General features: G+C 54.1%; 1 protein-coding gene across 15 annotated transcripts in view; it reads right to left on the reverse strand.

The window, feature by feature from the left end:
• TCF3 (transcription factor 3) overlaps positions 1–13,826 on the reverse strand; it is an 82,008-nt gene extending 68,182 nt beyond the window's left edge. For 12 of the 15 annotated variants that reach the window (XM_074851697.1, XM_074851705.1, XM_074851704.1 and 9 more), the window contains exons 1-3: positions 13,709–13,826; positions 11,105–11,206; positions 3,834–3,906 (exon numbers count right to left, since the gene is read on the reverse strand). In XM_074851697.1, the coding sequence (XP_074707798.1) occupies positions 3,834–3,906; positions 11,105–11,179 (148 nt within the window). In that variant the 5' untranslated portion in view covers positions 11,180–11,206; positions 13,709–13,826. Of the gene's footprint in view, positions 1–3,833; positions 3,907–11,104; positions 11,749–13,708 lie in introns of those variants that run through there. The other 3 variants (XM_074851708.1, XM_074851707.1, XM_074851709.1) reach the window with 3 other exon arrangements.
• Positions 13,827–14,435: the final 609 nt, after the last annotated feature.

Raw genomic sequence — 14,435 nt, forward strand, 5'->3', positions numbered from 1 at the left:
GGCCCCATGCCGCGGCAGCAACGCCACAGCCCGGGCTGGGAAGAGACAATGAAACTTCTTTGCCTCCTGCCACTCCTGTCTTAATGTCAATTTAAAATAGTTATTTCCATGTGAAATTTAGCACGAGCGGTTTCCTGCTAGAGGCACAGTTTAATTAAGCGCGCTGGGAGGGAGCTCATTTCTGATCAGATTAGTCATTTATGAACTATGACATGGCGGGGGGGGGACGGAGGACACGGTTTTAAATGTTTTGCTACTGCAAAGAATAACAAACAGTTTGGCGAGGGGACGATGAAACCACAGCCTTCTAGGACCAGGACAATAGACATACACGGAGCGTCCTGGCTAAAATAAAATGCCAGCAGCAAATGACACGGCTTACGCTGAAAAACACTAGTTGCAGCTCAAAGCCCCAGGAAGACCAACTTCCCTGCGGTGACCTATATGTGCTATAAATGCTGCAGACACAGTCTGCATGACGTAAGCTCCATCCTAGTGGCAATTGTTGGGTTTCGCCTTGCCAAGAAAATGCAAAGCGGAGGTGCTGAATTGTCCATGCGGCGGGGTAGCTAAACCAGTTCCTCCCTGGTGCATTTAAGGACAGAAATGAGGGAAACAGTGGCAGAGCTTAAAATAAAACCAGGAGACAAATATAAAAGCAAAGGGATCTCAAAGCTGGAGGGCTTGCATTAACACTTTGAATTTTCCTGGCCTGAGAGAGAGAAATGGGTTCCCTTTCGCAAAGGGGCCACCCGCAGAAGTGCCAGCAGCTTGGCCAGGGCAATTATTAATTGGGATTTGAAAAAGATTTGAATTTGGGGCAGTTTTCTCACTCTGATTTTCTGGTAGCACCATTTCAAATGACTGCGCTGCCTTATTTACCAGCTGGACTTCGGAAGCAAGAACCTCATCTTGGCAAGTGGGGCATTTTGGCAGGGAGTCATCAGAGTCCCTGCCCTGCTCCCTTCACTCCTAACGTCCCCTGGGGAGGAAACGGCCACGAGTTAACAGCTCCTCCAGAAGTGAAAAAAATAAAAGCTACGTACTGCCCCAGGATTTCCCCAGGAGGAGAGAGATGAAAAATGGGAGGCCAATGAATTCACGTGTCCAAGGGTGGGCAAAAGCATGAAACACCAATTTTTTCTGACACATAAGACAACATCAGTTTATTATCTTGGGGTTACTACAATAACCCCAAATAATGAGACACTGGCACTATGGCACACATTACTAAGAGCTAAGACTTAAGCGAATCTGTGTCGGTGTCTCCTTTCCAGGCAGAGGGACAGCAGCGGAGGGGAAATGCTGCGCTACCTTTATCAGGGGTACAGGACACTGACTGAACAGGAGTGTTTGAAAAGTATGAGGCACATTAAAGATGAAGCCTAGGCCTTCCTGCAAGGCAAGAAGATTTAAGGAGCTAATCTCCAGGTCCAGATTACGGCGTGGCTGCAAGGCACTCTGCTCCCTCAGCAAGTCCAGGTCCCCAAATCCAAGGACCATCTGCTCTTCCCCTTCTGACCACATCAGCGTTGGTGACAATTCAACTTCAGATCAAATTTTGAGCCGGATGGCTGGCTATGCCTTTGGGGATGATTGTACCTTGCTGTCAATTACTGAATTAGGCTAAACCAACAAACTATGAAAACAATCACTCGCCACTATCTAGGACCTAGTTTAGACACCCTGGATTCCTCTAACAGGCGCAGTGCACGCCTGTGCATGGCACATCTTGTTAACGTCTTACTGCAGTTATTCACCCCACCAGCAAAAATCAACTGTCAAACATTCAGGACCAGAGACAAGTCATAAAGCCGACATGCAAAGGAAACATGCTCCCCGCTCTCCAAAGGTGAGGCCAAGGATGACTGGCCAAGGGATAACTCCGCTGCTGGAGCAAAAGGTTTCCCGTAAACCAAGCCCCGCGTGCATTTCAAACCCAGGATGCCCATGGCAGGACAAAAGAGCTGCTGCAGAGCCCCAAGCCCAGGACAGCAGCGATGGTGCAACTGCCTTCAGTGCAGTTGTATAACACCAGTCCTCTGTTTTTATGAACTGCTCACAGCCAGACTCAAAAAGCAGCAGCCCAGAGGAAGGGTGGTGTCAACATTACCTTTCACTCACCCGAAAGAAAAAAAGAGGGGGGGGGAGAGTAAAAGATTTTGTGTTGTTTCGGCTGCCGCACAGCCAAGCAGAGGGGGGTCCAGTCACTGCGCTGGCCGTACCACAGAGCCCTGCTCGCAGCCTCTGCTCGCTGGCCAGCACTGTAAACCCGGCAGCCAAGGCAGCCTCTGAGCAGGAAACGAATTAATGCAAGCTGCTCCATCACTATTCTCTCACTAGCGTGTAGTGCGTCTTTTGTGGATTATTTTAACAGCAGAAGTCACACACAGGAACACTCGCTGGAGAGATCAGCTTCCATCTGGGTTAACCTGAGAGTTTTCTCCCCTCAAATTTCCTCCAGCACCCACTCAACAGCTTCCCTCCCTGTAAAAATGTTTGCTCAAAGCCATCGTGACACGCAGCTAAACAGCCCGATCCGAAAGCATCAAATTTCCCTGGTCAAAAAGTGCAGGAGCAGGGCAGGGCACAGCACACCCCTCCCATCCCACTTCTGCAGGTTTCCCCACGAGCTGCCCCACGGCACGCTGTGGCATCGAAGCTGCTGTCCAGAAATCTCACCCTGGTCTCCGGGATGCCTCCCGGTGTCAGGGCACGGCCATTCCATGTGGCCAGGAGTTCCCCTGGACAGCTTGAGTTGGCCCAGGGTAGAGAAGGTCAAGTTTTAACCATCCGCAAAGCATCAGCATGTTTCAGCAAGAAGGGCAAATTAACTGAACTTCCTGCATGCCAGGGACCGCAGCGAGCCTTGCACAGAGCGGCTTCCCCGGGCATCAAAAGCCTGGCACGACACCGCGCCGTCCGCCCGGCTGGGGAATTCTCCTCTTCAGCCTCAAATTAACCAGTGCCGCGTTTCCCCATCAGACATCTAAAGCTACGTGCCCTTCAGAGAGTCTCCTATCGCAGCCGGATCGCCAGCCCGCTCCTCCCGGCAGACGCCCTGCTCCCAAAGCCCTTTGATGTTGGCACCCCTGGCCCTTCCTCGGCATCCTGGCCGGCAGAGATGCGGCCACTCAGCGCTTCTGGGGAGCAGGGCCAGCTGCTGGCTTCAAGGGCACTGCAGCAAGGCAGGACAGGCAAGGCTCTGCTCAACAGCACCCCAAAACCGCAGCGGGGTCCAGCTCGGAAGCTGGTGACGGCTCCAGCCAGCCTTGCTGCCCGCCTCCCCACTGCCTGGAGGCATCTGGCCAGGAGGGCTTTGCAAAAAACTTAATTCCCATCCGGGAATGCTGAGATCCCACCCAATAGCAGGGAGCTGCTGGAGGGGCTGAATGGAGCAGACAGTCGAACTACACCAGAATCTCCCTTTGGGCAGCTGAACCCCCGGAATTCACCACCACGTCTTCTCAGTGACGTACAGCAAAAGTCTTCCAGGGCGTACATCTGCAGACACGCGTTCACCTAAGCAGCTTAAGAGAACAGCATTGACTGTCTGCTGCTCTCAGGCTGCTTCAATCAGAGCGGCGAGACAACAACCTTCAGCTCAGGTAGTGACTTCTTAATTGGAGACAGATCAGCAAGAGCAGCTTTGTCTACCCAGAGACATGTGGAGCAACAAGAAAATCATCCAGAGAAATAGTAGCAAACCACCACCAGAAAAATGCGTAACACAAAACTACAGAAACGCCTCCTTTTGGGTCTCTGGAAGCAAAGACAAATTTATTGCAAGAAACATTACAGTGTTAAGGAAAAAAAAATTAAGATGACAGTACCTGATCCTCCAAACTGAGTGCTTGCTAGGGTCGTGGGTCTGTTTTTTCCATTAGCCACTGGCAGGGGGAACATCTAGAAAAACAAGAAGATGAGAGAGAAGGGAAGAGAAAAGCAATTTCAGTATGTTAGTTTTACTGTGCTGCTGCAAAGGGGGTCAGATTGGGCAGGCGGGGGGGGAGGAAGGGGGGAAGAGAAGCACTGTTTTGATGCAAAAAACTTTCCTCTCCTTGTGTCCCTGCTACATAGATCAGCTGCAAGGAGGGACAGGAGAGCAGCGCAGCTGTGCGCTAATATACACACACATTCCTACGTGCATAAACTTCTCCTGTGTACACAACGCGTCTGGTTCCTTAGGTGCAACTGAAAACCATCCAAGAAGCATCACTGCTGTGGTCAAAACCAACAGTTTCTTCCCTAACTTATTCACCAAGGCCCAGACTAGAGGGTGTTCATGGGGCCATGGCGAAAGGCCGACTCCATTCATAAAAAACTAGCAGGAAAACGGCAGCACCCCACAAAACTTCTTTTATCCCTCAACCCCCAGCACCCGCAGCGGTCCAGGTCTCATCCCGCGTCTCTCGCGCTCCCAGGCCCGTCTCTAGTGCCAGGGGAGGACGCGGGCTGCCCAGGGGTTCCCGCTGGCACGGGCAGAGGGGACCGAGCCACCCGCTCCAGCGACGCTCAGCCTCGGCGCAGGAAGCCTCACGCCAGCTCTGGGAGGGAAGAACCCTCCAGCCTTGCGGGGCAGCTCCCACCCCTGGTGCTTCGGGGGCTCTGGCAGCGCCGTGGCCTATCACAGCCCTGGGGTCTGGTGGGAGAAGCTGCGCCAAGGGCAAAGGTATTTAACTCACGATTAGAAAGATTAACATATTTCACGGTATCGGGCACTCTGGCTGCTTGTTTGTTATACTGCTGCAGCTTCAGTATCACAACTAATCTTCTCCTGCCAGGGAGCTTCCTCAAAAATACTGCATACCTCGTCAGCTAACCTGTATAAATATTTTTAATATAAGTTGGGAGGCTTTCAGAAGCTGTTATTTAAAAATTTATATGCACCTGCGTGCAGCAGAAAAGAAAACTAATTCTTCTCCACACAAATGGAGCTCCAGCCAATAAAACAACTGGTGGGAAAATGCTTAGTGAATTAACATTTTAATATCCTTTTACTACTCAACTCAAGATACTTTCACCACCAAGTCATTTGAATTTTTATTATTTTTAGCTTTGCAATGTCTGAGTAACTCAAAAGTTTAATGCTTTGAAGATTAAACAATGTAATGGCACAAGAGCCTACAGAAATGCAGCATTTCATGCCCTGACATAGCTGGTGTCTGGCTGTGGTCAGAAACATTCCTTTATACAAAACCGCCTGCCCAGCTTTGTTTTCACAAATGCTGGGGAGAAAGAAAAAAAAAAAAAAAAAACAGTTCAATGTGGTAGAGATGCAAAGAGAGCAGTTAAGAAACCAACTGCCATTCAAAAAAAGAACACAAGTTTGGGATCATATATATGTATGCACACACGCACATCATGTATACCTTAGATATATGTATTTAAATAAAGGTGTAAACAGTGTTTAAGCATGCAGCCTGCGTGTGGACAACCACTGCTGCCAGCCGCCAGCCTGCAGACACCTGCCTTCCTACGGCTTCGCCCCCGGCCGTAACCCCGCTCTCCCCACACCCTCCTACACGGAGCCTTGACATGCACCCACTGGGGGGGCTCCTGCTGCAGCCCCCCAGGAGGCTGCTGCCCACCCCAGTGGGCTCCAGAGTCACTTGGGGTGGGCCGGCAGCCCCGCCACCGAATACGCCTTGTTTCCTCAGGAAGTCAGGCTAGAAAACAAAAACAAACCCTGATGGCACCAACGACTTGCAGCCTACCTTGCTCTGCAATGCTACAGGTTTTGCCCGCCCGCTCCCCCCCCACCCTCTCACAGGCCAGCGTTGTTTTCTGCAAAGATGCCCAAAATTACTAAAAATGGAGTTTACATGGCTGATCCCACCCGGCCTGTGCTCACTCCCTCCTATTAAGGTAGGGAAGAAGATTAAGCGAAGTGGTTAGAAACCCCCCTTCCAAGTGGCATGAGGCAGTTCTGCATGTGCGAGCAGGGGGGGGATGGGATGCGTGAACATAATGGTACAGAAAAAAAAAAAATAATAAAAGCAACAACAACCAAAAAAAAAAAGCACCGCTGGCTCTTTTGCACGAGCAATTCTGCTTAATACTTGCTGATGCTGAAAAACCCAAGGTTTAAGCAGCAAACCCAAGTGGAGAAAATGAACAGCCTTGTTCCACTGTGCAACGAGCACTTTCTACTTCTGCAAGAGGTGGTGTGTGCCCCCCCCCGCCACGCTCGGCAATCCCCAGCACACCCCCGCACCCGGCCCCGCCGGGGGATGCCCTCCCCACCTCTCCCCTTCACCCGCCTCCGCCTGCTTCGAGAGATATTTCAAGACTGATGCAACACCTTCCCGCTCTCCCTGCCCCAGGGATTAAGGAGTCACGGACCCCTTTCCACGCCAAGGGAAGCGGGGATGCTAAAGCAGGGTGATGCCGGAAAGGGGGGAACCCCGGGTTACCCCGTGCCTCAATACAGGCTCCAAACACACTTATCGCTTGCCACCTCCAGGAAGTGTTTTGTTGTGTTTTTTTTTTTTTTCTTGCTGCCAGTTTGTTTTTCCACTGTGGTGTGGGCTGAAGCCGACCGGGTACGCTGCCTCGAGGAGCGCGGCGCAAGTCATACGTGAAGTGCCGGCTGCCTTCGCTGGCGTATGTCACTCACAGGCAAAGTTCACCCACCCACTGCGAATTTCCTTTCTGCTTTTCAATGCTGCTTTAAAAATAAACGGGGGGAAGGGAGAAGACGAACCGGAGCTGGCACATACCGGAGGGACCCAGGCATTGAGGAGGGACCCAGCCATGAGCGTCTGAGGAACTGTAATTGGGTTATTACTTGGCCTTTGTTGGATTTGAATAATGTAGATTGAAACGGTTATATAAAATCCCCCATCTTAAGTTGCTGTATTTGGTTTCCCAAGTCCTATCTCCAGCCTCCCTCACAGCTGACGACAACTTCTTTGTACCCTCGTAGCTCAATTTCCACCCCTCCCAAAGAATTTCTTCTCCCTCCATTTCTCCCAGGTTAAAAGATGCAAATCCAGCACATGGGAAGATCCAAACGCCTGCACCGGCCACCAGAGAGGTTATAGCTAAGAAACCCCACACTTCCACCAGCGAACTCACAAGCAAGAAAGGCAATTTGCCAGACACAAGTAACAATATCAAGCAGCATTTCATTTATTGTGTACTTCTACCAGTACATCAGTGTTTTCAAATTAAATGGGTGTTTTCACTTCCTCCGCTCTTGCACCTTATGAACTTCAGGCTGAACCAACATCAGGCCTGAACTCAAAACCTGAAATCTGTTTTGTAGCATGGAAAGTATCCAGCTGTTAATTCAGGGAGAAGAGGGAATTTGACTCAATAAACATTGCCAGCAGGATATTTCATATGTTCATTTAAGACAGACCTTCCTAACTACAGCCCCAAACGTCCACTGTGGCGTAAAGTCAAACTTTACAACTGCTTCACTCTAAACAAAAACGAGAGTTTTATCATTGAAACACAGGCGCTGCGCCTTGGCCGGAGCAGGGTGCAGGGCACGGCTTCAGCATCCTCCAGCATGTCAGAAGCAGCAGCAGCGAGGGCAGACGGAGCTCGCTCGAGCCCCGCTTGCTGGTAACAGTTTGGCTTTCACCTCCGGTTCGATGGCTGGAGCCACGAGGGCTGGCACGCCACGAGAGCGGTGAAATCAGACGGCAGGTCCTACGCGACTGCTCAAGCCCCTGCCCACCCTGCAATGTCTCATCGAGCTAGAAACCCACCCTGACAACTAGCATCCCCGCAGCATATGGTTAATACTCTGCTAATAATCATGGCTGTTAACAGCATTTCACTTCTGCCAGAGACCTAGGCTGGCACGCAGCCGCCTGCCTCTATCTAGCTTGGCAGGCGCGCTCTGCGGCACGGACAGGCCCCCAACCCCATCCACGTGCCCGCCGGGCCGCTCCATCCCGGCTCTCCCGTGCCGTGGGGTGCCCCTGTGCTCCAAGCGCCCCAGCCCAGCCGGGATACCTGCCCACACCTTCCCTCAACGCACCGACGCCGGCCGCGTGGCACAGCCGAGATGTCGCCCCGCGGCCGAGCATCTCCCGTCGGCGCAGACCAAGGGGCGGCTCCTGCCCTACACAGTCTCTGCCCCGCCAGGCCGAGTGGCAAAGCCTGGCCACCAAGGGCCAAAGGAGAACGCACCCAAACCCAGGCCAAATAAATAGGTTAAACAGGCAACTCGGATCTATAGGCGGGAGATGCTTTCTCGAAAGCTCTCCTCCAGATTTGCAAGCCCGTCCTGGACTAGTGCCAGGGAGCGGTGGTGAAAGAAAGCTTACAAATTACCTGTACTTTGGGGCAATTATAAAAGGCAATTTGTTCAGAGGTAGAAGCAAGCACGCTGCCGTGCACACCCCAAAGCAGCGATCAGACTACAGAGCTGGGTGTTTGGCTCCGGCTCACTTAGATGCACGTTACAGATTCCTTTGATTTTCACCCTTATTGGCAAATTACATTGGCACAAAGCTTTGGGCGAGCACTCTGCAGCTCAAAAACTACCCAATTTATTAAAGAAGGCACTGTGAGCCCAATTTACAGCATCTCACACAACCCTGCCATTTACTGACCCCACAAACTCATGTCTGACTACGCAACCCCATTAGAGCCAGGGCTTAAAATTCACTCACTGCACAGTAAAACACAGCACAGAGCTGGACCACAGACTACTGGGGTTGAACATATTTTCCCTAGAAAAAAAGGAATTGAAATACTGATCTGAAGCAAACGCTTCCAGCTGCTCTGAATCTCTCTCTAGTCCTCCCTCCCATCTACTCTCCTGGAAAGGATTAGTGGATCAATGCTCCCCACTCCTGCTTATTCAAAGAAAAATATAAATATACTTGAAAGAGAGAGCTTTGTGGTCAAAAAGCCTGCATCCCAACAACACGGGGAGAGCAACCCACGGAGCAGCCTCTTCGACAGACCCACACTGTGCACAACAAGCTTCCAACACCAGGGTGAAGACCGTCTACTAGGGAGGAAGCTTTCCATTTTAGCTACTCATCCTTCAGGAGAGATGTTAATATTCCCTTTATGCAAACTCAGGGGAAGGGCGTGCGTGTGCAGAGATGAGGGTTTGTGAAATAGATCTGGCTCAAATCCAGACTGCGTCGGAGCCCATCGGCCAACTTATCCTGGAGGGAATGTCCACGAATCATTTGCTGGCAAATGACATTTGCAGGCCCTGATCCTGCAAGCGGCCGCCCCCGGTGCCACTGCTGAACCCATGGGTCTTAGACAAAACACAGAGCAAGTTCTGGTCACTCCCAGGTTTACACCAGCATAAGAGTGTTGGAATTGAACCCAAATTCAACTGTTAGGTGTCGATTAATCTCCAAGGACAGAAACATTTGTGTACAGAGGGAACAGGTCAGGACCCCTCCAGGGAATACAGCTCTGAGCATGCAAATGAGGATGGTTCGTTAAATTTGAAAAAAGGTCTTGGGGGTTTTTTTTAAAGCTCTGAATGGTGAGCGGGATTTGATATTTTTCTAAGGGGGAGAAAAAACAAAGCAGGAGCCACTGCAGCCCCAACCAGCGAGCAGATTATGAGTTACTGACCCAAAGTGCAGTTCCAAACCTGGCACTCTCCAGCAAAGGAGACTCAAAGCTCCAGGGCTCCTGCCAACCCGCAGGACCTCCGAGATGAGGGGGGGACAAATAACCACACACCATTCCCCAGCGAGCCCTGAACATATTCCAGGTTTTATGCGCACCGTCACTGCAGTCCCCCTACCAACTGTAAAACATGCTACTGTAAAAATACCTCACTGGTAATTTAACGGAACCAGCCTCCCAACACAAGCATGAAACTGGGAGAACTGGGCCTCTCTTCCTGCAGGAGAATTACTCTCTGGGGGACTGAGAGACCCCACCAGTGGCCGCCCCTCCAGCACAGAGCCCTGCCGGGACTGGTACAAGCCCCAGCTGTATAAAAAGGTTTATTTCCCATTGCTAAACCTCAGTGCTCGGGAACAGCAAAGTGGCTGAGCCTCAGCACTTCCCACAGGCGTAACAGGTCCCAGGACAATGGGTGCCCCTAGTTCTGCCACCACTTTTCCCCCCTTTCCTCCCTTCCTCTTCAAGAAGCAAGAAAATCAGCCCAGCAGGGCCATGGGCTGGGTGACCCAGGACAGCCCAGAGCCTCAACAGCAACACTCGTGGTTATTCCTCCTCATGGAGCTGTTTTTTCTATCTTCACAGCACGTTTGCTTATCTAAAAAGCAAGACGCGCGCTCCAAGCGCCATGAGGGTGCAGCACACAACAGAGGAACCCAACAGAAAGTTATTTTCTTTTGAACACAAGCTCTCCCTTCCACAAGTCACCTGCCAACAACAGCCAGCACCGGCGCAGCCAGCGCACAGCGCACACTCTGGGGCACATCGCCGACCCCAGACGGCAGCACAGACGGACGTGTCGGGGACTAACCCTCGCCTTGCTAAGACTAGAAGGGACTTCTCCTCCCTCCGAGCTGTGCACACCCTTCTCAGGGAACTCTTCGGTCCTGTTTCTTTGAAAATAAACAGCTCCTAAACGCAGCTAAAGTTTTCCAGGATACAGAAGAGCAGAGCGTGGGGAACACAAGTGTCCAACTCCTGCAAAAATAATGCGCTGGAGAGCTTGGACACATTTCAAACTGTGACAAAATAACCTGTGAGAGCAAAAGTTTAATAGTCTGGATCTGGGGAGAGGAAAAAAGCCTGATTAATCAGCTACTGAAGTTACGTCTTTGCATGGCTTCGGAAACAAGTCAACCAGCCCATTTCACAGTGAGCATTTAAACAGAGAACACACAACTCTGTTACATTTCCCCAGAATTTCCCATCCACAAAAAACCCCAACCCACCTCTCCGTGCTCCCTGCAAGGAACCAATATACGTGTGGGGGAAAGGGGGGGGGGGGAGAGGGGGGGCAGAGGCTTTGCTTTAACTTGAAAATAAACAAGTTGCAGCACATGTGCACGCACACAAACACAGCACATCTGAAACCCATCATGTCCAATTTACAGGCTCACATTTCCTCCCTTCTGCAGCTCCAAAACACTGCACACAGGCAAAGCCCCGGGGCCTTTAAAGCCCCCCGGCCGCGCTCGCTTACCATACTGAAGTCCAGCAGGTCACTGAGCTCTTTGTCTGTCCCAACTGCAGCCATTCTCTGCTGCTGCTGATTCATACTCCCACAGACTCAACAGTGGCAGTCCTAGAGAAAGCGAGGGGGAGGGGAAAGAGATATTTTAATGACTAGAGCAAACTACCCACCCCATTGATGAATATTTTAAAAAGACAGAGCGAGAGAGAAAGGGGCGAGAAAAGAAAAATCCTTTGCGCGTCTCCAGCATCCAACTCCTCCGCTGAGAGCACAGTCGGAGTCCTCACATAGCACCCAGAGGCAGGAACAAGCGCTCTATTGACCAGACACACTTGTATGTTAGTTTTTTGCTGCCAATTCCACTAGTTCGGGCCAATTCTGTTCCTGGCGTGTGGCGAATGAAGGGGGAAAAAAAAAAAAAAAAAAAAAAAAGAGTCAACTCATTTATCAAAGGGTTCAGGCAAGTTATCACTCAGGCGCTTGTCTGGCTCGGTTCGCCCCCTCTCCTTCCCCCACACTCACTCCCCGCAGGAGGCTCTCTTGTCCTTGCCTAGTTTTGTTTAAAAAAAGAAAAAAAAAAAAAAAAAAAGATCTGATCTTACGCCTCTTTCCTTCGGGTTGCCGAGCACCTGCAGCTGCTTTTTCAGGGGCGGAATTTGGGGATGTCCAGCCAGGCCGTACCCGGTGAGAACTGAACCTCTCCACTCCCAAAAGGGACTGGAAAAAAAATTTTTGTTTTTGGAGGGTTTTGCAAAAATAAAGCCCTCCAGGCAACCTTGCAAGATAGGTAAATATTATTCTTCCTAATTTTACAGATTATTTTTTTAAAGGGAGACTGATCTTTTTGGCCAGCTCACTATGATAGAAAAATATTTCTTTGGGAGGGAGGAAGAGAGGCCTGGGATGAGATAAAAGATTCCTTTTTTTTGGCCTATTTTTTTTTTTTAGGAACTCATTCATGGTTACAAAGGGCAGCTGGCCAATGAATTTAACTCATTAATCATAAGGTTAAAAAAAAAAAAAACTCCATGCGATCCAAAGCGTTTGTAGGCTGTGCCGGCTCAGCCACCACATTTCAATGAAGTTTTAAAAAAAACACTGAAATCAGCCCAGCATGTAAAAACCCTTTGCCACTATAAAAAAACAGCCAGGGGATTTTTTTTTTTCTTTTTCTCTTCTTTAAAAAGCCTTTTCTTTAAGTGTCATCAATGCATCTGGTCAGTATTTTTAAAGCAACTTTACCAACCGACTGCCCCACTGCCTCAACCGCTCCGGCGGGGTCGGGGGGGACGAGCTCGTCCCCGTTAGACCCCGGAGAAACCCCCGCGCCCCCGGTCGCTGCCAGGGAAGGGGGGGTGGGTGGGGGGCAGATACATCGCTTCAGCAGCCCCCCCCAAACCCCGCATCCCCCGAGGCGACCGGCAGCCCTCGCCAAGATCGCGGACAACTTGAACAATACGCGCCCCCCCCACCCCCAATTCAGTCCGTGCTTTTATTTTTATTCCCCCCCCGCCTCCTATTTTTAACTCCCCGCGAAGCCAGCGCCCTGCCCTGGCCCGGGAAGGGCTTCACCCGCCCCGGCAGCACAAAGGCCGAGCAAAACTTGACCCGGGGGGAACAAGGGGCGGCCGGGGGCCCCGCCGAAGCCGGGCTAACGCGCAGCAGATGTCCGCCGCTCCCCCCGTCCCGCTCGGGTTTCCTCAGCGCGGCCCGGCGGCGGCACCTTCTCGCCTCGGACAAAGGCTCGGCCGCCCCGACCGGCTCCGGTTCCCTCAACTCCCGGCGCGGCCTGTGCAGCCCGGCCGCTCCGGGACACGCGCGGGCCCAGCCAGGCCGGACCGGGCCCAGCTAGGCCGGACCAGGCCGAAGCGGGCCCAACCGGGCCGGACCTCGCTCGCCCCTTGCCAGGCCTCGGGTCCCGCCGGGAGGGGGGTAAGCGGGCTGCCCCCCCCCCCCCACACTGCGGGGAGGGCGGCGAAGTGGGTCACAGCCGTCCCCCTCGCCGTGGGGGGGGGTGTCACAGCGGGCTGCCCCCCCCTCCGAGTGGCGGGAGGAGGCCGAAGCGGCGCCCTACGCCCCCCCCCCCCCCGCCACGGGTGGAAGCGGGCTGCCCCCACGCCACGGGGGGAGGTCGAAGCAGCCCCCCCCGTCCGCTCCCCCAACTTTTGCAACGCCCCGAGCCGCAGCCGTGTGCCCCGAGCCGGGAAGGGGGAGCGGGAGCCCCCGGCCCGCGGGTGGGGAAGGAGGGGGGTGCCCGGCTGAAGTTCGCAGCAAGACCGGGGACCGGCCCCCCCCGCGGTGGGGAAGGGGGAACCCTCACCCCCCCCCTTCAAGACACCCCCGCACGCGTCGGGACCCCCCAGCACGCCCCGTCCGCCGCCCGCCCCCCCCCTCCCCCGGCCCCGGCAAACTTTGCCGAGAGCCGGCGGCGCCGGGGACAATAGAGCCGAGCCCCGTCCCGTCCCGGGGCAGCCCCGCGCGGAAGGAGGGGGCCGGCGCCCGAAGTCCCGCAGCGGCTCCTGCAGCCCCGGGGGAAGCGCGTCCGTATTTTATTATTTTATTTGTTTTATTATAATTATTATTTTTTATTATTTTTTATTATTTTTTTTTTACCTGTTCCGGGGCAGGCGCGCACCCCCCGTGCGTGCGCGGGGGAGGGGAAGCGCATGAAGGTCCCGCGGGCGCGGCGGGCTGGGGGCGGCGGGCGGGCGGGCGGCGGCCGCGGCGCCCAGGGCCGGCGGGCGGCGGCGGCGGCGCCTATTGTTCTCGCGCCGCCGGCGGATACAATGTAGCGAAGCGGCGCGATCGCCCCGCACCGGGCGGCGCGTGCGCCCCGGCCCGCCCCGCGCCCCCGCCTCCCCCCACCCCCCCCCACCACGCACCCACCCCCCGCCCCGGGTCCTAACGCTGCTGCTGCCGCCGCGGCCGCTCCGCCTCCCGCCGCTGCTGCTGCTGCGCCCGCCGGCCCCGCTGCCTCCGCATGGTCCCCCCGCGGCGGCGGCGGCGGCGCGAGACGCGGCGGCCGCCCCCTCGCCCCCCCCCCCCCCCAACCTCCGCCTCGCACACGCCTCCCGCCCTCCCGCCCCGCCCCTGCGCGGCGGGGCGCCTCCCCCTGCCGCCGTATCCCTCCGCCGTCCGCACAGGCAGTAGGGGATTGGGGGGGGCACCCGCTCCCCACGCACCCCGTGCTGCCGTGGGGGGAAGCGGGGCGGCGCCGGTTGCGGCGGGACGGGCCCCGACGGCAGCGGGGAGAGGGGGGCGCGGAGGCGCCACCCCGACTGGGGAACTATGTTTCCCGGCGGAGGGGGGCTGGAAGACGCAGTACCGAGGGGCGGGGCGG

This window comes from Strix uralensis, chromosome 27 (assembly GCF_047716275.1).
Source record: "Strix uralensis isolate ZFMK-TIS-50842 chromosome 27, bStrUra1, whole genome shotgun sequence".
NCBI lineage: Eukaryota > Metazoa > Chordata > Aves > Strigiformes > Strigidae > Strix > Strix uralensis.